Source organism: Xenopus laevis, chromosome 6L (genome assembly GCF_017654675.1).
Source record: "Xenopus laevis strain J_2021 chromosome 6L, Xenopus_laevis_v10.1, whole genome shotgun sequence".
Taxonomy (NCBI): Eukaryota; Metazoa; Chordata; class Amphibia; order Anura; family Pipidae; genus Xenopus; species Xenopus laevis.
In genome coordinates, this window is record NC_054381.1 from 63,030,937 (window position 1) to 63,055,133 (window position 24,197).

The following is a 24,197-nucleotide window of genomic DNA, read 5'->3' on the forward strand; positions in this document are numbered from 1 at the left end:
TAAAGTAATGAAAATATCATGTAGTGTTGCCCTGCACTGGTAAAACCGATGTGTTTGCTTCAGAAACAATACTATAGTTCATATAAACAAGCTGCTGTGGAGCAATGGCGGAAATTGAAAAACGGCTATATGGCACAGGATAACTAATGGATAACAGATAACACCATTAGACAGACAGAGCTTAACTACTATCTGATGTGTAACCTAAGCCTTTTCTCATTTGAATGGCTGCCCCCATTGCTACACAGCAGCTTATTTAAACAATAGTAGTGTTTCTGAGGCAAACACACCAGTTTTATGAGTGCAGGGCAACACTGCATTATATTTTCATTACTTAAAAACACTTTTATTTTTTGACGTTACTGTTCCTTTAATAGAGAAAAAAGAGAAATATATAGGAAGGGCGGTATTTTTTTCCAGAATAGGTGGCAACCCTAACGCATATCTCCCAACTGTCCAGTTTTTAGAGGGACAGTCCCTCTTTTAACAGCTCAAAACGCAGTCCCTTGTTTGTACTGGAAAGTCCCGTTTTTCTCTGCACTAAACAGCCAGAAAAAGAAACAATGTTTCTAACTTAATTGGCTTTTGGCAGAGAGCCCAGAACAGCCAGAGCAGCAGACAATTTCAAGATAAGCAAATAAGTAATTGTAACAATATAAAATAACAGGTCACTTGGTGAAAGTTAGACTCACAGCTTAAAGGGCAATTCACCTTCATTAGCAAAACTGTAATAACTGAAAAAAACCACAGAAATATGTTCAAACTTTCATAACCTGACAAATTTTTTAAAATGAACATGGTAATTGGGTGTGGCCACAAAAATGGGCCTGGTCAAAACGTTTTTGCCAAGCTACGCGTGCCAGCTTTTTTGTCCCTCTTTTTATTTCCAAAATGTCGGGAGGTATGCCCTAACTGCAGGGAGCAGCTTCCCCAGCTCTCCCCTCATGCCCGCTAACAACTCTGGATCGCCCCGCCCCCTGGCAAAAAAATCATTGAAGTGGCCCATCGCTGACTGCAGGGAGCAGCTCCCTGGCTCTACAGTCCCTCCTGCTAACAACTCCTGGACGACACCCCCCATGCGCGACAAAATCTTTGAAGGGGCCCGTGCTGACTGCAGGCAGCAGCTTTCTGGCTCTCCCCTCCCGCCTGTTCAAGAGCACGCGTGCCAGGGCTGGAACTAAGGGGAGGGCAGAAGAGGCAGCTGCCTAGGGTGCAATCATTGGGGGGCGTTTGGCAGCTACCTCTTCTGCCTACCCCTAGACCGAACCCACCTGGACCTTTGCTTGCGCTATGCGCCCCCACATGCGCGCTCGAGTGACATTACGGTGCATGTGCTTGTGATGTTACTGGGTATGCATGCGTGAAGGGGGAAAGGAGGGGCTGAGCTGGCTGGCTGGACTGCCTAGGGTGCTTGGTCTGCTTGGCCTGTCTCTGACGAGTGCCTTCCATCGCAGGCTGAAGCTGACCCCAAACTATAGAGGAAGCTGACCCCAAGGTCTGGGCCCCCTTTTCTCCAGGCCCCCAGCGACTTCGGAGTCTGCTTCCTATATTGTTACCCCACTGGACATAACTACAGAGGAAGCAGGGGCCCAGGAGGTATAGCATCCCCATGAGCTCCTAATTAAAAGCAATTTCAACATATATTGATAAAACAGGAAAGTCTCTGGGTATATTGGGGGAATGAAATGAATTCGCTGTTGGACCCAGTAACATCTAGTTACACCACTGGTATACCTCAAGGAAATCTCAAAGCTATAGAGTCAGTACCAAGACAAATATTCATTCACATGTCTATGTATTTTTTATATTGATATTCTGATACTAGAATATGCTAACTACAGATTATACACTGATTATATTAGTGGTATATTTAGAACGTTTCTTTTTAATTCCCCGACCAACACCTAGTAACCTCAGTGACACAACAACCTCGCTCATTCCCCAAGCGCTTCTGGTACTGTACAACCATCTGTGACGCGACGTCACATAACAACAGAGGCCACCGAGGAGCTGCAGCAGTGGGACGTGCCGTACGATGGTGACCTGTGGGAAGGTCACGGCAGCTGTCAGATAGCAGAAACAAACGAACCACAATATGGCAACGTGATGTGCATGATTAAAACATTAGCATTATGAATGCAAACAATGCGTGGATTAATTGGTTCTTATCAGGGATGCAGTTGGCTGAGCTGTAGAGCTGCGGGACGTCACAACAAGGAAAAGGCAACACACAGCTGCACGTACAGTAAGTACATGAATGCAACCTTGTCAACTGATGGGACATTTCAGTGGGCGTGGTTTTCCCAGAAGTATCAGGGATAGGCGAACAAACACTGCATAGGTTCTGCCCTGTTACTACAATTCTGTGCGCACCGGGTGCACCTCATTCTTGTGACAAAACCGCCAGCCTCGCCCGGAGTACCTGCCCTGCCTGCTAGATAGTAACTACAGTACCGAAGAGCAGAGCCAGCAAGGAGGGAGTGGGAGTCGGCCAGGTAGCAAGTGTCCCCAATAGAACAGGTTTGGAAGCAGCAGCAGCTGGAATTTGACTTCCTTGAAGAAAGGTAATTTTACTGGCCAAGCTGTAGTGTAAAAAGTCCTTTCGTATCCTGCAATTTGGGACAGATATATACTGTTAATATTCATTGTTACAAACTGTAATTGAAATGTGTCCAGCAATACATATAAAATATCATTTTTAGTTGAATGGGGGGTAATAATATTTTACTAATACATATTTACTTTATGGTTTTTATGGTGTTTATGTAAAAGAGGTGCTGGATTTATATTCATTAAAGGTATTGATGACAAGCTGGTTATAGGCCATCACCACAGGCTGTAAATGGGGGGCCTGACTGAGGATGTGATTGGGGGACGTGCTTATTTATTCCTCTGGCTCCCCTTAACAGTACACTGACAGTTTATATATATATATATATATATATATATATATATATATATATATATATATATATATATATATATATATATATGTGTTTGTTATGAGCTATGCAGCCTCAAATGTTTCACTACAAAGGTACAATGTAATTCTCCTACCGCACACGTGTAGTTCACCAATCCTGCAGTTGGTGGTGCGTTCCTTCCGTTGACCCGGCCGGGTCCCTTAGCAACCAATGTGTATAAGAAACGGATCCGTAAACACACTGATTAATGCAGTCGGGAATATCCCCTTTTATTCAACCACCAAACATCATGATGTTTGGTGGCTGAATAAAAGGGGATATTCCCCGACTGCATTAATCAGTGTGTGTGCGGATCCGTTTCTTATACACATTGGTCACTACAAAGGTAGACTTGACTACCAAAGTCTGAAATCCTCACCTATACAAAGTTCTTGTAGCAGAAAATACTGTATTAGGAAACAGGCTTCTTTAGATATTCTGATATTTTTCTTTTTGTTTACACACGAACACAAAGATACAAATTTATGAAAAGGGTAACAGCAACACGTAGCCTTTAGGGCAATGGCAGACAAAGAGATTAATAGCCCACGATACATCTCCTGCAAATGCTTTCGCAACGGCAAAAAAGTAAATCGCTAGTGGAAAAATATGTGACACTTAATTTGTACAAAGTTGCCCGAAGCTGCCTTGTGAGCATTTACTAGTCATCTGTTTAGAATTTACTGCTCCTGGGCAAACTTGGCTCCTTTTATTACATATAGCGGTATGGGTGCGAAATCTCACCCCATGATGCTCATATACAAAGCACTTTCATTTGGGGTGTTGCTGTGCTCTGCATCTTGATTTGGATGAAAGGACAGGGCTCCCTTCATCCTGTACCCCCTACTTCTCCCTATATTACACCAGCACTGGGCCGCCAGTCGTGGCGCTGAATAGGTGCACACATGTATGCGCTAATAGGCGCTAGTCCAAGGACAGGTAGAGAAAACTAGGGGTAGGAGGCAGAGAAGATACGTGCGTGGCACCCCCCCCCCCCAGCTTTGCACCCTAGGCACGAGACTGTCTCCCCCTAGTTCCAGCCATGTAAATGAAGTACAGGTTAGGGGCAGATAGGGGATGGGGACACTTACACGCCTCCCTCAGCCTACCTCTCATGAATACAGCACTGCTCAACACAAAAAAGTGCTTTATTCAGGAAAGTGTAAGGAACGGAGAGCAATGAAAATGAAAAAAATATATATATTTAATCATATTAAAATACATTTTAGAAATGTAATCAAATATAAATTCTGTACTGTCTCTGAAATAATCACATTTATGTTCACTATCCCACTCTCAGCATCTGTTTCTGTTCATTCCGTCTCCATGCAGGATTTGGATGTCAGATTTTCATTGAGCGTTAGATCGAATATATATTTTCAGGGGCTCCCCTTTTCCTAGCAGATGTATTAGAGCTCAGTCAACTGATTACAGTACAAACAAAATCTAGCAAAATAAAATCTTTGGCACAACTCCTGCATGTAGAGATTTCTGGTGAGCTCTTAATACATCTACTAGGCATAAGGATTCCCCCTAAAAAGATATGTTGGATTTAGCTGTCATTCAAAATCAGACTCCCAACTCCTGCATTAGGAGAGACAGATTCTGAGAGGGGGAGAGTGAAGAGTAACTTGATTATTTAAGAAACAATTCAGAATTTTTAAATGATTATATTTACAAAATGTATTATTTCAGTATGATGAATCTTATATTAAGAGGCACGTTTATCAAAGGTTGAATTTTGAATTCATGTCAGGAACTCAAAATTTGACCAATCGAAATTTATTATTGAAATCAAATTTTTTAAACTCGGGTGAATAGGATCAATTTGAAAATTCTATTCGAGTTTTAACTCTGAAAAAAACTTGAATGTCAGGAAGGCTCCAAACAACTCAGAATTGATCCCTGGACATCTCCCTTTGACTTAAACAGCAATTTGGCAGGTTTTAGGTGGTGAATAGTCTAATTTGAGCTCTTAAGGGCCAGAGTATGATAAATCTTGTATAACAAATTATTTTTTTTTTTAAAAAACTCAAATCAAATTTTGAATTAAAATTTTCAATTCTACCCTTGATAAATCTGGCCCAAAATGTTCATGATAGTTCCCCTCATGTTTTCTTTGTGTGCAGTGCTATTGCTTAATCTTGTTTAGTCAATATGGCTGTCGATGACACATGTCAGGTGCGGCAAACCAGACCGGAAGCACCAAACTTTTTAAACAAAATAAGCACGTTAACTACACCTTAAAACAAACACGTTAACTACACCTTAAAACAGCTTTAAGACTAACAATTACTGTATTGCAAGACTGAAAATAATTCTAAGTGGCTTCATAATTGACTTTTGGAAATTGAATACTTGAAAGGTCTTTAACTTACTGCTGGAAATTCAAAAATGACAAAAGAATGGTTTATTTATAAAACTGTTTCTTTTCTTTTAAACCGTCTGACCACTGTATTTTGTGCACTTATTTTACACCGTTATATTATGGTGTACCCCATTCAAGTCTTTTGGAAAACTGTGAAAAGCAAGTAAATTCCTTCAATAAAAAAAAACACTATAAAAAGCCTTTTTTTTTCGCTGTAGGGTCACTCTTTTTTTACACAGCATTTTCAAGCATCAGCTGCTTTTAATGCTGGAATTTTACGTGGAATAACTTTACACAGAAAAAAGATGCCATTTTTTACATGGCTATGCCTGTTGGTCAAATGGTGACGTGTGGTTTATTTGGTCACAGTTTATTTGCACAGCCTGTGAAATAGGTGCCAACATGTCTATAGAGTTAATGTGACAAACGAAAAACATTAGTAGTCATATCAATTTATAGTGTATAATACCAGTTATTTAAGTTTGGTATTGTACCATAATACTATACCCTTAAACTAGGGAGAGCACAATGAGGGCATTCAGTTATATTGAATTTCAGCTTTTGTACTCCTCATTCAGCAGATAAATAGAAGAGGAGGAGTTGATGTGAGTGGTAGGCACCACTTGTTTAGTTCGTATTTGGCATGTGAGGCTCTTTTGCCATTTTTAACAGGCTTCAGTTTTTTTTAGTTGTAGCTGCTTTTCATGTTTTTTTATTCATCTTACCCCAGCTTTCTAGCATTCCACCTGTTCATATAACCATAGTGGTCTTCTCCCCTTGTTATATGTTTTAAACATTTCATTAAAAGCCGTGAGATCCCAATCTGAACTACTTTGAAAATGAAAATGTTATGCTCTAAATTACAGTAGGGCAATCTCCCACAGACTCCATTTTAATCAAATAATTCTATTTTTTAAAAAAAGATTACCTTTTTCTCAGTAATAATAAAACAGTACCTTGTACTCGATCCCAACTAAGATATAATTAATCCTTATAGGTGGCAAAACAGTTTTGTTGGGTTTAATTAATGTGTAAATGATTTTTTGTACTGTATACTGTACTTAAGGTATGGAGAGCCAATCTACCTGTCAGGAAAACCCCTGGATAACAGATCCCATACATGTATGAACTTCATCTCATGGAAAAAAGAAACTTTCTTTCTATATGTCAATTTAAAATTCTGTATCATTTTGAAATAATTAAATGTCTCTTAACTATGCATTCTCAGCAATCTCGCTCTGTTTTGCAGGAGAATACAGGAATCAGAGTTTGACTGGCAGTTCGGGCAAATATATCAGTTTGTTCTCTCTGCCTAGACAAGTAACTTGAAGTGAACTTGATAGTGAAAAATAACTTGATTATTTTAAAATTGGTGTAGAGTTTTTAACTGATCATTCTAAAGTTTCTCATTTTCAAGGTGAAGTTTATATTACATTAACATTTTTACTTAAAGTCTCTAAATAGCATCATGTGTCCATTTTTGAGCCAGCATCCACCCTACAATGGGAGACTGGGGACAAATGGTTTAAATAAAAAGTTGGATCTGTAGGCACTCACTGATATATAGTGATGCCTAATGTGATTTCCAAAAGTGCAGTGATGGGTCAGATTTGCAGTATGATGCAAACATCAGAAATCACATCTAGCTTCAGGTTAAAAAGTAACACATCTAGAGTTTTGGACTGCCCCTCCACAGAGGAAATTTTGTGCCCCCCACCTATCCGTCTTCTCGCTCCAAACTAAACTAACTATGCACTAGTTGAGAGGAAACAGTAGATCCTTCCTATCTGGCTCAGCTACCTTCCTATTTCCATTTGGGCACAGCCACAGACATCCGGACTCCAGCATGTTGCCATGGTTCCGGATGGCGGCTGATGGGTCTGAGCGGCAGGTGCGGTGGGCTAGGATCTGCTCAAGATCTGGGGCAGTAGGGGCTAGGGTTGTAAACCCAAATATAACATATATATAATATTTTAAAAGCAAATGTAATTCTAAGCAAATTGTCAATATGTATTAAATAATTGTAGTAGTGTTATAAAAGTTAAGTGTAAGTCATATTGGTATTGAAAGCAATGTCTGTCTGTGCCATATATTCTGTGCACTGCTGGTTCTCACTGAATCTTTTATGTTGGATCTCATGCAAACTCTGGTTCTTACCCTCAACCGGTGTCCTGGCATACTTAGTGTGCCTATAATGGCTGCCTTGATTGCTGTTTACGTGCCTTGAGTCCCCTGGAAGAAAAGAACTATATAAATGATTCCCTTTCCATTTACACGTGCATTTGCGTAATCTATGCAAAATGTTATTTTTTGATTGTTGTTTTATTTGATTTCAACACAAGTAGTTTCAAAATACTGTGATGATATCACTTTCCTTCAGTACCCACTAGGAGGATATTGGACTGGGCCGGCGGGACACCGGGAAAAAACCTGTTGGGCCCCGGCTCAGACCCGCACCCTGGATAATCTGCCTGCCGCAACCTCCTCTCTGGGGTGTGGCAAAAAAAGTGCACATGCGTCAAAAACACGTACACGCATCAAAACCCGCACATGATCGGCAGGCGGCAAGGGTCCGGAGGAAGGACCTGGGACAGCAGCACCAGTGGGCCCGTGGCCTCCAAGTCCGGCCCTGGGAGGATTTATTGTGTCAGGTGTATGGAGAGGTAGTAGTGAAGGTGTTTTAGTAATAATGAATATAGGGATGCTAGAATTTTTAAAGGAAAACTATACCCCCCAAACAATGTAGGTCTCTATTAAAAGATACTGAGTAAAACAGCTCATGTGTAAAACCCTGCTTTCATGTAAATGAACCATTATCATAATAATATACATTTTTAGTAGTATGTGCCATTGGGTAATCATAAATAGAAAATTGCCATTTTAAAAAATAAGGGCTACCCCCTGAGATCGTAAGATTCACTGTGCACACATAAAACCACATGTAAGGTCACATGAGCCAATTAACAGACAGAGTTCTGCCTTTTGCTTCCTCACTTCTTCCTGTTACAGTTAGTGTTGTAGTATTTCTGGTCAGGTGATCTCTTAGGCAGCACAGATAGAGTCACGAAATGGTGGTTCAAGGCAAGAGATGTAAAAGGGCAATATTTATGTAAATATATATTCCATTTTGGTAAAATTCTTTAATATGTCATTCAATTTGATATAAACTATCTGTTGCTTAAGTATTCATTTTGAGGGTATAGTTTTCCTTTAAAGAGATCCTGTCATCGGAAAACATGTTTTTTTCAAAACGCATCAGTTAATAGTGCTACTCCAGCAGAATTCTGCACTGAAATCCATTTCTCAAAAGAGTAAACAGATTTTTTTATATTCAATTTTGAAATCTGACATGGGGCTAGACATATTGTCAATTTCCCAGCTGCACTTTAGGAGAGAAATGCTTTCTGGCAGGCTCTGTTTTTCCTTCTCAATGTAACTGAATGTGTCTCAGTGGGACATGGGTTTTTACTATTGAGTGTTGTTCTTAGATCTACCAGGCAGCTGTTATCTTATGTTAGGGAGCTGCTATCTGGTTACCTTCCCATTGTTCTTTTGTTTGGCTGCTGGGTGGAAAAGGGAGGGGGTAATATCACTCTATCTTGCAGTACAGCAGTAAAGAGTGATTGAAGTTTATCAGAGCACAAGTCACATGACTTGGGGCAGCTGGGAAATTGACAATATGTCTAGCCCCATGTCAGATTTCAAAATTGAATATAAAAAAATCTGTTTGCTCTTTTGAGAAATGGATTTCAGTGCAGAATTCTGCTGGAGCAGTATCCCTTTAAAGACTGTAACAAGGTTCATTATAAGCAAGACTGAACAAAAATTGCATAGGCAAACTGCCAGTTCAGTGCTGCATGGAAAAAATCCTAATTCTTTATATTTCTGTGGATGTCACTTGTTTCCTCCTGTAGTGTCTTAATTAAGACACATATACTGATTATACTAATCTTGTGTTTTGTACATGTTCTTTATGATATTAACGTCTGTTCTAGGACATAAATTTCACTGTGCCTATGTAGATTTAATGCAGATCTTAGCAGTACTTAACATCTGTAGGTATAATCACTCATTTAAATGTCTTTCCCCTTTTCTAATACTAAGGGGCACATTTACTAAGGGTCGAATATCGAGGGCTAATGAACCTTCGATATTCGACCGTCAAAGTAAAATCCTTCGACTTCGAATATCGAAGTAGAAGGATTTACCGCATTTCCTTCGTTCGTACGATCGAAGGAAAAATCTTTCGATTGAACGATTAAATCCTTCAAATCGAACGATTCGAAGGATTTTAATTCATCGATTGAACGATTTTCCTTTGATCAAAAAAACCTTGCAAAGCCTATGGGGACCTTCCCCATAGGCTAACACTGATACTCGGTAGGTTTTAGGTGGCGAAGTAGGGGGTCGAAGTTTTTTTTAAAGAGACCGTACTTAGACTATTGAATGGTGGAATAGTCAAATGATTTTTAGTTCAAATCGTTCGATTCAAAGTCGTAGTCGAAGTTCGAAGTAACCAATTCGATGGTCGAAGTAGCCAAAAAAAACATTCAAAATTCAAAGTATTTTTTATTCTATTCCTTCACTCGAGCTAAGTAAATGTGCCCCTAACTCATGACATAAATTCTGGCTGAAATGCATGCTGAACATATGCCCATGAATCAATTAAAAAATTTACCTAAAAGTTGAACCCTGGTTTGTACTATGCTTTTCATAAAACCCATGGGATTATTTTTGTTGTATAATTATACTAATACTAATACAAAATGATGCTACTCTATGGCAGTTTTGTACAAATGGGACTTACATATTTTTACAGAATGACCCTGTAGGTAATTTGGAGATTTCTCTGCACAAATCTGAATATGAATTACACCAATCTGATGTTGTCTACATTTTCAGCAAACAACTGAGTAAGTTCACTGGAAACATAGTGATTGGATGTCTGTGACTTTGAATGATGGGGGAATTCACTACCATTCAGTTAAACTGAAGAAGCCTCTCAGATGAGCGGTGAAATGTTTAAAAAAAAACTCAGAAAGTCCAGTTGTTTTTAGACTTTAGTCTACTAAAAATTGTAGCTCATGACCTGAATGAATGAAAATTATCATACAGGTATGGGAGCTATTATAAAGAATGCTTGGAACCTGGGATTTTCTGGATGATGGATCGTTCCATAATTTGGATCTTCATACCTTTTCCTGGGATTTTCTGGATGATGGATCGTTCCATAATTTGGATCTTCATACCTTTAAGTCTAGAAAATAAATTTGTAAACATTAAGGGGCAAATGCATCAAGGGTCGAATATCGGGGGTTAATTAACCCTTGATATTCGACTGGGGAATGAAAATCCTTCGGCTTCGAATATCGAAGTCGAAGGATTTTGCGCAAATACTTCGATCGAACGATCGAAGGATTATCCTTCGACAAAAAAAAGTTAGCCAAGCCAATGGGGACCTTCCCCATAGACTAACACTGAGTTCGGTAGCTTTTAGGTGGCGAACTAGGGGGTCGAAGTTTTTTCTTAAAGAGACAGTACTTCGACTATCAAATGGTCAAATAGTCGAACGATTTTTAGTTCGAATCGTTCGATTCTAATTCGTAGTCGAAGGTCAAAGTAGCCCATTCGATGGTCGAAGTAGCCAAAAAAACACTTAGAAATTTGACGTTTTTTTTCTTCTATTCCTTCACTCGAACTTAATGAATGGGCCCCTAAATATACCCAATAGTCTGGTTCTGCTTCAAGTAAGGATTTATTATATTTTAATTTGGATCAAGTACAAGGTCCTGTCTATTACACAAAAATATGTTGTACGAAATGTGAATTAGGAGTTTAATTTAGTTAAATACCTATACTTTATACAACTAAGAAAGGTTCTGAGCATAGGTTTGGGAACCACTGTTCAAAAATGTTTGAACAGCCCATTTGAGAAAACCATATATAGTGGTATTGCAAAAAGTTTCTCTGTGAAAGATGAATACGAGACTAAACATTCAAAGGTTTAAAGATGTAATGTGACCCTTGTGGCAATCTGTGGCAGCTTGCACAGGTAACGTTGGGGGAATTAGTCAATGGTAGGCAGGCAGCATAGTATAAAGGAACAGAAAAACAGGGACACAGGCTTCTTTAAGGAAAACACAGGTTTATTTTCCCACTTTTAAACAAACACAGTCAATTATGCACAGAATCAGGGATGGCCATTGTTACCAAACAAACAAACCATAAAAATAAATCCTTGCCCACTGGGCACTAACTTCACACTTTGAAGCAGTCCCTGAGTAGACTGGGCTCCTTGTGGACGACCAGCACAACAAAGCAGTATTGTTTGGCTCACCCCTTACTCACAGGACTCTTTCCTGTTAAAGATTTCAGCTTTCTGGCTTCCTTCACTCTTGTAGCCAGGCTCACCAGCTTTACCCACTCACGGTCCCGGGTCACTTTCTGCTTCAGGCAGTCACAGGCAGCACTTCCAGCTCCTCTGGGAGTTCTTTACACAGCCAGGTTTCCTACCTGCTTTGCCCTGCTGAGAGACACACTCTCCCATTCTAATTAACTTTATATTTTAATTAACTATAAATAGTCTTTCCACAGAACAGTTTTCCTGTGGAAGGTGAACTCCAATGGATCTGCGGAATGGAGTCCCTGGTTACGAAACTCTTTAAACAGAGCACTGATTCTCTGTTTAATAACTCCCTTCCTGGAGCCTTTCTCAGTCCCTGGGGATAAACTAAAAGCTAGAGTGACCCTTTTCCTCCTTTTCCTTGTGACTCTACCACACCCTATATCTGTTATATGCAGTTAATCTTGGAACATGCATATTTTAACACATGTAGTACATTTTCTAAACACACTCCTTTTATTCAGACGGAAAATGGGCAGAAGCAGGTTCTAATGAAATGAAAATTACCCAATTTTAGTGATAGGATTTGTTATACCTTGTAATATATTTTATAAAGTGGTCCCTTAAGTAAAACATGATTGTGTGTTTTCATTCAGAGATCTAAAATGGCACCTGTGCATACTACCAAGAAGACCGAAAATGACCAAGCAACATCAAAGTAAGTGCTGTGTACCAAAAAATAATCATGCACTCACTTTCTCAGCTTTTATATTATAATATAGTAAGGCTTTACATCTTGTAATAGAGAGTTGCAGACGTATTTTCATTAAAATGTTAGAAATTATAGCATTTAAATTTTTTTTAAACAAAATATACAATATGGGAACGCTGGTGATGCCTTCAGCTTAAAAGGGTATGCACAAAGTGTCCAGCTAGTAGGTAGTTGCTTCTTATTTTTAATGGAACTGCTTCCCAAGGGGGTGGGTTTCTATATATGATTTTTGACTGGATTATAGAGCTACCACCATTCACTAGCCACTAGCCTATATTTATTGAAAATGCTGTTTAATAAAGGAACAGTCTATACAGTACTGAGTGGCATGCAAGTACATTCCTGGGCAAACAGTTTTATAGCTCATATTCCAGTTCATCTAGCAGGGCATGTTTAGAGGGGAGTAGTACCAAAAAATAGTGTAGCACTGTCTTCTTCTCCACAGTGCACAGTGGCTCATGCTATTGTAATAACTGGAGTCTTGACTCCAGGGGAGCTGACTACAACTATAAGGCTTCAATGTTACATATTTACATAGTTAACTTGGGTTGAAAAACTACAAAGTCCATCAAGTTCAACCCCTCCAAATGAAAACCCAGCATCCATACAAACACCCCTCCCTACTTTTAATTAAATTCTATCTACCCATACCTATACTAACTATAGAGCTTAGTATCACAATAGCCTTTGATATTATGTCTGTCCAAAAAATCATCCAAGCCATTCTTAAAGGCATTAACTGAATCAGCCATCACAACATCACCCGGCAGTGCATTCCACAACCTTACTGTCCTGACATGTAGTCAGGATAAACCCACAAATAATGCTTGCAGTAGTAATCACATTTACAAAGTATCATTGAAAAATTAAAATTATTGTAAATAGTAAAAATCCTTAGAATTATATTTACACTCACAATGCTAAACTTTATATTTGGCTCACAACCCCTTTGAGAACTTTTATGGTTTTCCTTGTAACTAAATACATTTTGATGTTCCTGTTGTGTTGTGTGAGAGAAACAAGTATTGCAAGGAATACATTTGTGCTAAATATGGCCCTTTGTCTGCTCTTGGGCATTTTTATTCACCAATGGGAAAGTTGAAGGGGTCATGCTATTTTTGTCATGAGAATATTTTTGTACAGTGACAGGAAAGTATTTTGTTGGCAGGGAAAAAAGAACATTTCCTTTTTTATACAGTGTATTTAAATGTTTTAATCATCCTAACTCTTCAAATGTAACTGCAACTTAATGTACCACAGAAATCAAAAAATAAGTTAGAAAAGTGGTCAGGTTGTTGCTCAGGGTGATGTTCTATTGTAACGTATAGGATCAGTGGAATAATTGTATGGCAGTGATAGTGGTCACACAGATGGTAAAATGTGGAACTGAAGCTTATCAGTTGCTGTTGGGGAATACCCAATAGCAGTCTGGTCTGTGTTAAAGGCTAAAGCTGTGTGTAGATGAACCGCACCTCTACCCCTTTCCACAGTTCTTCCTGCCCTGGTGGTGCAGATCTCTCTAGTCTAGACGGTCGGCACTCGTCAGTACAATGTAGAAGATTTAATGGCTAAAGCTGGCCATACACGGGCCGATAAAAGCTGACCGAAGCTGCCGTAAGTCGGCCAGATGTCGATTGGGCAGGGTTAAAATTCTTGTCGTATTGATCGGACCAGCCCGATATCGCCCACCTCAATGTGGGCATATGGGGAGAGATCCGCTCATTTGGCGAAATTGACAAACAAGAGAATCTCTACATGTATGGCCACCTTAAAGGAATAGTTCAGTGTGAAAATAAAAACTGTGTAAATAGATAGGCTGTGCAAAATAAAAAATGTTTCTAAAAATGTAATGTATAAAGGCTGGAGTGAACAGATGTCTAATAAAACAGCCAGAATCCAACTTCCTGCTTTTCAGCTCTATAACTCTGAGCTAGTCAGTGACTTGAAGGGGGGCCACATGGTACATTTCTGTTCAGTGAGTTTGTAATTGATCCTCAGCATTCAGCTCAGATTCAAAAGCAACAGATATGACCCATGTGCCCCCCCTCAAGTCTCTGATTGGTCACTGCCTGGTAACCAGGGTAACCAGTCAGTGTAAACCAAGAGAGTTGAAAAGCAGGAAGTAGTGTTCAGACTGACATGTTATACATCAAATCACTCCAGCCTTTATACATTACATTTTTGGCTAACTAACTATATTAGAAACATGTTTTATTTTGCACAGCCTATCTTATTTACCCAGTTTTTATTTTTACACTGAACAATTCCTTTAAGAAAACCTTTAAACAACTCTAAACAACCCCCAAAATAACATACTGATAGACCTGCCCCCTTTGCTACACTGAGGCATTCTTATCTTTAAAATAGGAAGTTTGTCAAAGAGCTGTCTATACACAGACTAGTGTCTTTGTGTGGTCATGGATCTTCCAACAGGCTTACATTTTACAACAAAGTATACACAATTCTCAGTATTCTCAGTATTAAATAATAGGGCATGCTAATAAATAATGGCTAACTATTTTCTTTTAGTCTTGTCCACATCAATAATCCACACCTAGAAAAAATGAAAGAAGACATTTTGTACCATTTCGATATTGGGACCGGGACTCACGACTTTCCAGCTATGTTTGGTGATGTAAAGGTAATTAAAAATGCTTTAAGATACAAATAAAACATACAAGGAGGTACACGAGTTTGGAGTGCAAGGTGTTAACTAAAAGTAGTAAGCAACAAAAGTAATGTAAATAAATGTAAATACATTTAATTTATTCATATTTGTACACTAATGGGTCATTTTATGGCTGGTCAAGCCTTTTGGCTTGAGCGATCAGGATGGAACCCCCACTATAGTTAAGGAACTCATTCAGGGTTTGTGGAAAAAAACCTCATTAGTTGAGGTATTTTTCCCCAAGCTGACTTTCTTAAATAAGAAAAAGTTTGTCAGTATTTAGGTATTTTTCCCTGTGCGGGCTTTCTTAAATAAGAAAAAGCTATTAGATGCAAAATATTGTATACATATTTTCAGCAGTTCACATTTTTCTCTTGCAATAAGGTCCAAAATGAAGCCCATCTGTAGTGTTGTTACGTTTACTTCCATGTTATAGAAGTTAATTTACAGGTTAAGTTGCTCTTTAAATATTCCTGATAAATCTGGATATGTTTAGCAAAATTGTTTTCAGGTGATCCATTTTTTATAGATGACATCTAAACAAGAACTTAATCTGGACGTACTTGCCCAGATTTGGTTGAGCAGTTTGGCTGAATTCAACCGTACTACAGTACCTGACAAATAGGCATTTATGGCAAATTTAGACAAATAATGCTGTGTTTCTGGTCGATCATGGATAATCTGTCATGATGGAAAATTTCTATTGGTCAGCAGAAAGTATGTGAAGAGCAGCTGATTGTTTGGGTTGTCAGCTTGAAAAACAGAAGCTTAACCATACAGCTGTATGGCCTCTCATATGGTATCTGTCCATTCAGCTTGCAGGCCAGATGGTCAAAGTATCATGTGGCTCAACTCATGTATGTACAACTTTATGCATAAAGGTGGCCATACACGGGCCGATAAAAGCTGCCGACAGACCGTGTCGGCAGCTTATTGGCCCGTGTATGGGGGCCCCCGACGGGCTTCCCCGATCGAGATCTGGCCGAAAGTCGGCCAGATCTCGATCGGATGGGATTAAAAATCCCGTCGGATCGCGGCCGCATCTGTTCGTTGATGCGGTCCCGCGATCCGACCGCCCATTTGGTGAACGCTAGGATCCGATCGTTGGGCCCTAGGGCCCACGATCGGATCAGCCCGATATTGCCCACCTCAAGGTGGGCATATCGGAGGGAGATCCGCTCGTTTGGCGACATCGCCAAACGAGCGGATCTATCCGTGTATGGCCACCTTAAGCAAGGACAAACCAACAAACCTGTTTCAATCTATTATTTGCTTAACCCAGTAGTTAACTGCAACTGTATTCACTGAACAATTACTTGCAATATCCTTAAATTACTGTGTCTTTAACCTGCTTTCAAATCTATGTATACTGTGTATGGGTATACTGAGGCTAATTTACCAACCCTCTGTTGTAGAACAAGTCTTTTTAAAATACATGGAGCACCTGTACCTATGAGGTTAGTAGGACAGCACTGTTTGGCAAAAAGGCCTCAACAGTATCTTTCTGTAGCTTGCAAATCTGAATGATGCACAAGTGAAGGGGCATTCGTGGGAATGCCCACTTGTACCCACCTACAGTACCCTCGTGCAGACCTGTCAAATTCAGATAATGCTGCACTTTTCATTGGTTCTTTGCACCTTGCTCCATCTTTCATTAATGAGGCTAACTGTATATCGTTCTTAAGAACAATATATTTTTTCATTTAAAAAATCTTTTTCACAAAGAGCTATTTTATTTTAATACTTTCGTAAGTTCTGAATTTGAGCTTGAAAAATTATTCACGTTCAGCTGATGCCATGGAAGACTTTTGTGTTTCTTTTGAAAGTAAATTGTAGGTGACTGCTGACTGATGAGAAGCAGTTTCTCTCTGGCAGCTCTTAGGTATAATTGCTATGTGTACTTTGGAACTGCTTTCTACTTTAACAGCTGATCAGGGCTATTCTCTATGTCTCTGCAGCCCATTTCTCTGCTAAAGAATTCTATTTTTTTGTCTTAATTATATATTCATTTCATGTATTCCAGTTTGTCTGTGTTGGAGGAAGCCCATCCCGGATGAAAGCATTTGCACAGTACATAAATGGAGAATTGGCACTGGGTGACCCCAACTCTGATATTCCCAATATATGTGCAGGAACTGATCGTTATGCAATGTATAAAGTTGGACCTGTCTTATCTATCAGTGTAAGTTTAACAGTATAAATTTAAAAAAAAGCAAGAAACAGTTATACAATTATAGCTATCATTGTAAGCAAGCCAGAGAACTATTTCATCATCATGTTATTTTTAATAAATAACTCTGTAAAAAAGGGTCTTTTCACCTGAGTCTTTGTTACACATTTATGTACTTATGTTCCTTTCCTTATAACAATAGCAGCTTTGTTAAAGGAAAATACCCTCCTTTTTATATGAGCTCAATTACCTGGGCTTCTGTAAAAAATGCTTTTTTCTCTCTGAACTGCCAAAAATAACTACATATACCATGTTGGAAGAGAGAAATTGTGCACTGCACATTGTGCAAAGCAGTGGGACCTCAAGTCAAACAGTCCACCACTTTAATATGGGAAAAGATAAGAGAGGAGTTGAATCTGTTGGGTGGGGAATTCTTCCTATGGGTCATACAGTCACGTGAGGAATTGTGCACTATGGGTCCATCGGAAGATCTCCGTTAAGATTTACCAATTGAGTCTAACTACAGTAGTAGTAAAAATATCTAAGCTAAATATAAAATCACAATTGCATATGAAAATGTACTGTATTTCAAAATACAAAACTTAATGAAAAACATCCCAGTTGTATAACAAAATGAATACATTTATGTGTTTCTTTTTTTATTTTTTTATAGCATGGCATGGGAATTCCGTCAATATCTATAATGCTCCATGAATTAATAAAGCTGCTGTATCATTCCAAATGCACCAACGTCACTATTATTCGCATTGGCACATCTGGTGGCATAGGTAATTTGTTTTTTTTCTAATATCACACCAAGATTATACATGTTAATACAGGGAAATGGGGTTCCTTATAAGAACACTCATTTGTAAATGAACTATATAAGAACATTCATTTTTAAGTTAAATTATTATTAAAAAAAAACATGTGGCTTGTGTGTGAGAGAAAGTGAACTTTTGTAATATCTATGGAACATGTCTACATAGTCTACAATGTCTACAAATAGTTAAATTACTAACTGATATGTTTTCAGATAAAGGGCCACATTCAATTCAGTTAGAAAAGTCATCTCCTGGATTATCACATGAAAACTCATGGACGGGATTAAATTCGAGGAGAAAAAACGTTTCTCCAAATTCAGTTCCAGTTTTTTCCCATAGACTTTAATAGAGTTTTCACGTGATAAACTGTAAGGTAAGTTTCTCTGAATTTAATTGCATCTCTCTCAGTCCATGACTTTTCACATGATAAACCTTTTTCTCACTGAATTGAATCTTGCCCAAAGTATGAGATGAAGAAACAAAAGGTTTATATATAGTGTAGTATATATGAAACATACCCCCCATGCCTAACATTAAATTAAGTGCATTTTGACATAAATAGAAGGCGTTTCATCCTCTGGGAAACTTAGGTAGCTGTTACACCTGAAATGCAAGGGCTCCATAAGTCAGTGAATTAACTTATCACATATGCACTTACTTGGAATCCTGAGCGCAAGAAACAGAGCAGCGCAGCGGAGTCCCTCAGCACCACCTTCTATCCATTCGCATCCTCTTTGGGTCTGCTCACTGTCACGGAGCCTGCAGGTGCATGTGCAGTTGGAGATAGTCAGGAATCCGCATAGACTGCGCATGCACCTGCAAGCTTCATGTTGGTGAGCAGACCCAAAGAGAATACGAATGGACAGAAGATGGTGTTAAATTATTGTAAGTGTTCTGGTGCTCTATACATAGATTATGATAATGCCGATGCCTAGTATAAGTAAACAAGGCATCATGTGTTGATCATGTTTGTATACAGAAAGGCCCCACATGAAAAGGCTTTATATGACAATTTGACCAGTATGAAATGTTGAGGGAGGGGAAAATACACTCAGATTCATTGGCAAGGGAATACAAAGATTGATTGGAAGTAAGCTAGACACTCAGATATAGAGCCAACAACCCATGCCAGTACTGCATAATTCCTGACATTCCCATATATAAAATCATCTTAAGTGAACTCCAAGTCGCTCCTACATTCTTACTGTCCTCATCAGTTTGGTGGGTATATACTGTAGAATGTATGACTTTCTTTGCGTTGTCTAATTGTGTCATAATTATTTTTTACTTCTCTTTAAAGGAGGTCACTTTACAATAAACATTTAGTAAATAATAGATGGACATATTCATATAAAAGAGTCTGCTTCATCATTACATATTTGGCAAAAGGGGTTTTGAAAATAGTATCAATATTTAAAACATGCTTCCAAATTTTGCTAATAAACATTGATATATACAATATTTTGATCTTTCATTTAGGTCTGGAACCAGGTTCTGTTGTAATAACAAGTCAGTCTGTGGATGCTTCATTTAGACCTCAATTTGAACAGATTATTCTTGGAAAAACTGTAGTTCGCAACACAGAGTTGGATTCTGAGCTGGCCCAAGAATTGTCTCAGTGTAGCAAAGAGATCAACGAGTTCAATACAGTCATTGGAAATACAATGTGCACCCTGGATTTTTATGAAGGTACTTTTGTCAAATTATATTTCCATGGTTTGCCTTAAAAACAGACATTTAAACTCATGTTCATAATATTGAACCAAATATGTCCAAGGTTAAATTGGCACAATATTAGGGAGTATATAGGATTTATTATCCATAAAGTAATTTCCCAGAAAACTGGATGAGCTGGTGCACTCACAGTTTTTTCCTGCTTGCCTGCTGATCTGAAAATCTCATCGGTGGCTAAATACTGGCAGTCTCATTGTGTGCCATTTCATCAATGGTTCATGTTAAGATAAGCAAGGCACCTAGGATCTGATAAATAAATCAAATGAAAAGTGCTGATATTCTCATGAATCCAGAACTGAAATCTGGATTCTGTGTATTCCTAGTATATGTGCAGTATTTAGGCTCCAAACTACAAAGCTGAAAATATGCGTTAACGTGTGCTTTTAAAAAAAATGTGAAAATCAACTCAAAAATAGCATTTTACAGCATCTTATCTCTGAAATGTTCTAAGGTACAAAAACAAAATATTTTAATTGTGAATTCCAAGGGGCTAAATATTTTGATACAACATGTGCCCTTGATATCCCAAATTATCCCAAAGAGTCTAAAAGAAATCTGTAAAATGCATGTAAAAATCTGAAAGTATTCTATTATGGACCCTGCAAATGAAAAACATTGTCTAGATTTTGGGTTGCAAAAACCCTTAACAGTACTTTAACGCCAAAAAACGATATAATTATGAGAACTACAAACTGTAGTAATATTAAAATCTGTAAATATGTCTGACAGTTTTAAACTACCATACCACAAATCTTTGCTAAAATCTGTTTGGGAATTAGCTTTTTCTGCATTTGATTTGCCTGACTACGATACTGAAGGGATGATAAATAAGCCCTTTAATGTAAGATATTGCATTGTTTTTTTAATATAGGTCAAGCACGTCTTGATGGAGCATTCTGTTCATACACAGAGGAAGAAAAAATGCAGTACTTGAAAGCAGCATATGATGCAGGAGTACGAAATATTGAAATGGAGTCTTCTGTGTTTGCAGCAATGTGCAATATTAGTGGGTTGCAAGGTAAGTACACAAGTGCTTCAAAAAAAGCTGAGAGTTTTAGTTACAGAATTTTGTTTGGGGCACTGTATAGGATTTTCACGTCTAGAAGCTAAAATGTTCTAGTAGCTCTTATGTTTGCAGTGGCTCTAAGCGTCCATCTTTCATCTGCAAGTTAGATGTTTGGATACAAGGTTGCCCAAACTGCAGCTTTTGGATGCCAAGAATGTCATGACTTTGAGACATACTACAGTATATACAGAATAAGTATTGATTGTAGAGAAGAAATATTACAGAAGCCTGTTACATTTTCTGAATGGAAGCAAGACTGACAGTGTAAGAGATACAGTAGCGTAGAAGTGATGTGCGGATTGACCCATCACTGGTTGGATGGGTTTGGGTTGAAATTGGACCAACCATTTTAGATTAGGGTTGGATGTGAGTCAGCCTGGTTAAATACTCTCCTCCCTGATCCCAAAGATTCCCTGTCTTGGAACCAGAGGTGTGCACCAAAATAGCATACAGAGCAAGAAGATACAGGTTGGGTGTGGGTCCTACAATGGCAACATTTTGCTGTTTAAGATTTTGCAGGTTAAGGTTTTGCAGGTTAGGGTCAGATGTGGGTTGAGTTTTTCTAGACCCACACATTACTAGTTACATAGCCATAGAAATGATCCTGCAGGATTTCATAAGAAAAAGTAGAAAAAAGGGCAGAATGCATTAATGCTGACCCTTGAGGTTTGAGGTAGGTGGGTGTCAATGGAGAAGATGACTTGCTTGTGCCACCCATGAAAAACTGGAAAATACAGATAACAACTTCAGAAAAGCTATTATAATAGGTTCTTATACCCCTGTAAAGCATGACTAAAATATGTACTACTGATATTAAGGTTCAGATTTATCAAGGGTTGAATTGAAAATTCTAATTAAAAAAATTAGAATTTTGAGCTATTTTTGTGTAGGGAATAGTCCAAATTTGAATCTAATTTGAAAAGAATTCAAAAATTCAAATATTGAAATGTATCATGTACTGTTTTTTTAAAACTTTGACTTCGACCATTTGGCATCTATAACCTGCTGAATTGCTGTTTTAGCCTATGGGGGACCTCCTAGAACCTATTTGGAGTCAATTGGTGGACTTTGAAAAATTTAAGTTTTTTGAAAATCCTTTGTATCGAATACGATCATCCCGCAGAAAAAAACGTTGAATTTTTTAATAAATTTCAGTTGGTCTTTTTTTATTCGAATTTCGAAGTTATGGGAGTTCAAAAAAACTCCCATAAATCTGCCCCTAAAATATATTTTATACACTACATAAGCATAGTTTGCCCAAAACTGCCACTATTAACAACACTAGCCAGTAAACTTCTGATATTGTGTTTCTTTTTCTAGCTGCTGTAGTATGTGTTACACTTTTGAATCGTCTGGAAGGGGACCAAATCACAAGCTCACATGAAGTTCTTGTGGATTATCAACAACGGCCTCAAAAACTTGTTGGTTTTTTCATCAAGAAACATCTGAGCAAAGACTGAAGCTGGACCAAAGACTAAGGGGTCGATTTATCAAAGGTCGAGGTGAAGTTTCAAAATGAAAAACTTCGAACTTCGAGCTATTTTTTGTGTACTTTGACTAGGGAATAATCATACTTCGATTCGAATTTGAAAAAACTTTGAAATTCGAAGGTCAAATTTTTTTGATGTACTGTCTCTTTAAAACTTCAACTTCGACCATTCGCCACCTAAAAGCTGCCAACGTGCTGTTTTAGCCAATGTGGGACCTCCTACAACCAGTATGGAGGCAATTGGGGGAGTTTGGGAGATCGAAGGTCGAAGTTAAAAAACTTTGAATCGAAGGACGAACGTACGATTCGAAGTACGATCGTACGATTCGAAGTAGCCCGAATTCGGGCCACTTCGACCCCCAAAAAACTTCGACCTCCATTCGATTGGTCTTTTTGAATTCGAAGTTCGAAGTTTTTTTAACTTCGACCTTTGATAAATATGCCCCTAAGGGTTGAGTTGTACTTGTAGACAGTAGTAAACTTGTGTAGATGTGAATTCTGCTTTATGAAAGTACTGTTCTCTTAAATGTTTGTGTTTTGATATCTCTTATAATGTATATCTTTCCCTGTCACAGATTATAAAATCTACAGCATCTGAAGTCAATCACCTCATAAATTCTGTAGATTTTATATTTCTGCATTCTTTATTAATGTGTGCCTACCAATATGCAATTCATATAGCAGCCTGTACTGCTGGAGGGCAAGAGGTAAAAAAAATATTATATTTATATATATATTTAACATACATATAGATTAAATTCATATTGTTGTCTTACTTTTTTCTGATTAGAAGGTTAATACACATGTACTCTGTCAGTTTATGTATGTACATATTCTAAAACGCTTAATTGAATACATCAGAAAGGCGTACCATTAAGCATTTTCAAGTTTTTATAATTACATACTGAGGCACTTACAGTCCAAGGGGCAAATTCCCTAACTGGCGAAAATTCGCCAGCGGGGGCTTCGCAGCCACCGCAACACTTTGCCAGGTGTAAATTCGCTAGGACGACACTAAGTCACTAAAGTTGTGTCCAAGGCACTGAACGCTGGCAAATTATCGCTAGCTCAAAGAGATGATGATGCGCTAGCGTTGCCTAATTTGCATACGGCAGGAAGGGATAAAGTTACATGGACGTATATGTTGCAGCAAATACATTACATTACACAAGTCCAGGGAACCTTAATAAATAAAACAGAGTTGTTATAATGTCCTACACATGAGCCCAGTGTATAGTTTATGTTCCATATGTTAGAAAATGGAGGGGGGAACACAGTTACCCAAAATAAATTTTACAGACCTTTGCAGGCTCTCTGAAAAAAGGAAAAGACGCCAGCATTTTTTGGGACTAAAAATTGAGGAAGTCCTATACACTCCATTGCACTTCGCCTGGTCTGAGCTGGTGAAGGCAAGTCTGGCGAATGAGGTAACGTTCATTAAAATCTGCATTTTACTGAATTTACGGAGTTACGTCCGTTCGCCAGAGCGAAAATTCGCCTGGTGTTTGAGTGTGAAGCAACGCTAGAGCCTATCTTCTTCACTAGCGAATTGACGCCTGCGCCCAGAAATCTGCGAAGTTCCGAAATAATGTCAATTTTCGCTAGCATTAGTCACTTCGTCCTTTAGGGAATCTGCCCCCAAGTATTTATTATGCTATAATAACAATGACTGAATTTTGGTTTGTAGATTTATTTTTTAAATTTTTTTTCTTCTGGTCAGTTTGTTTTTCATTAAAAATGTAATAATCTGGTGTAGTTTAATGCTTCCCCACTTTTACCATCCGAGTTTTCACCAAAAAG

General features: G+C 38.4%; 1 protein-coding gene across 3 annotated transcripts; it reads left to right on the top strand.

Moving 5' to 3' along the window:
* The first annotated feature begins 1,995 nt into the window (after positions 1 to 1,995).
* On the top strand, positions 1,996 to 22,467 carry upp1.L (uridine phosphorylase 1 L homeolog). 3 transcript variants are annotated; one of them, XM_018267553.2, is made up of 9 exons: positions 2,303 to 2,564; positions 10,151 to 10,244; positions 12,331 to 12,392; positions 14,976 to 15,087; positions 17,138 to 17,296; positions 17,958 to 18,072; positions 19,588 to 19,797; positions 20,714 to 20,860; positions 22,229 to 22,467. In XM_018267553.2, the coding sequence occupies exons 3-9, from the start codon at positions 12,340 to 12,342 to the stop codon at positions 22,366 to 22,368; spliced, it is 936 nt and encodes a 311-aa protein (XP_018123042.1). In that variant the 5' UTR covers positions 2,303 to 2,564; positions 10,151 to 10,244; positions 12,331 to 12,339; the 3' UTR covers positions 22,369 to 22,467. The 3 variants fall into 3 exon arrangements, with proteins under 3 accessions (XP_018123043.1, XP_018123042.1, XP_018123041.1); XM_018267554.2 differs by lacking the exons at positions 2,303 to 2,564; positions 10,151 to 10,244 and adding an exon at positions 1,996 to 2,245; XM_018267552.2 differs by lacking the exon at positions 10,151 to 10,244 and having other exon boundaries at positions 2,304 to 2,564.
* The last annotated feature ends 1,730 nt before the right edge of the window (positions 22,468 to 24,197 follow it).

Excerpts from the sequence above, each read along its gene's own strand:
- upp1.L (XM_018267554.2), top strand. The coding sequence starts at position 12,340 with ATGGCACCTGTGCATACTACCAAGAAGACCGAAAATGACCAAGCAACA. Across the intron at positions 15,088-17,137 it reads CTATGTTTGGTGATGTAAAG|TTTGTCTGTGTTGGAGGAAG; the intron begins GTAATTAAAAAT and ends CATGTATTCCAG. Across the intron at positions 18,073-19,587 it reads TGGCACATCTGGTGGCATAG|GTCTGGAACCAGGTTCTGTT; the intron begins GTAATTTGTTTT and ends TCTTTCATTTAG.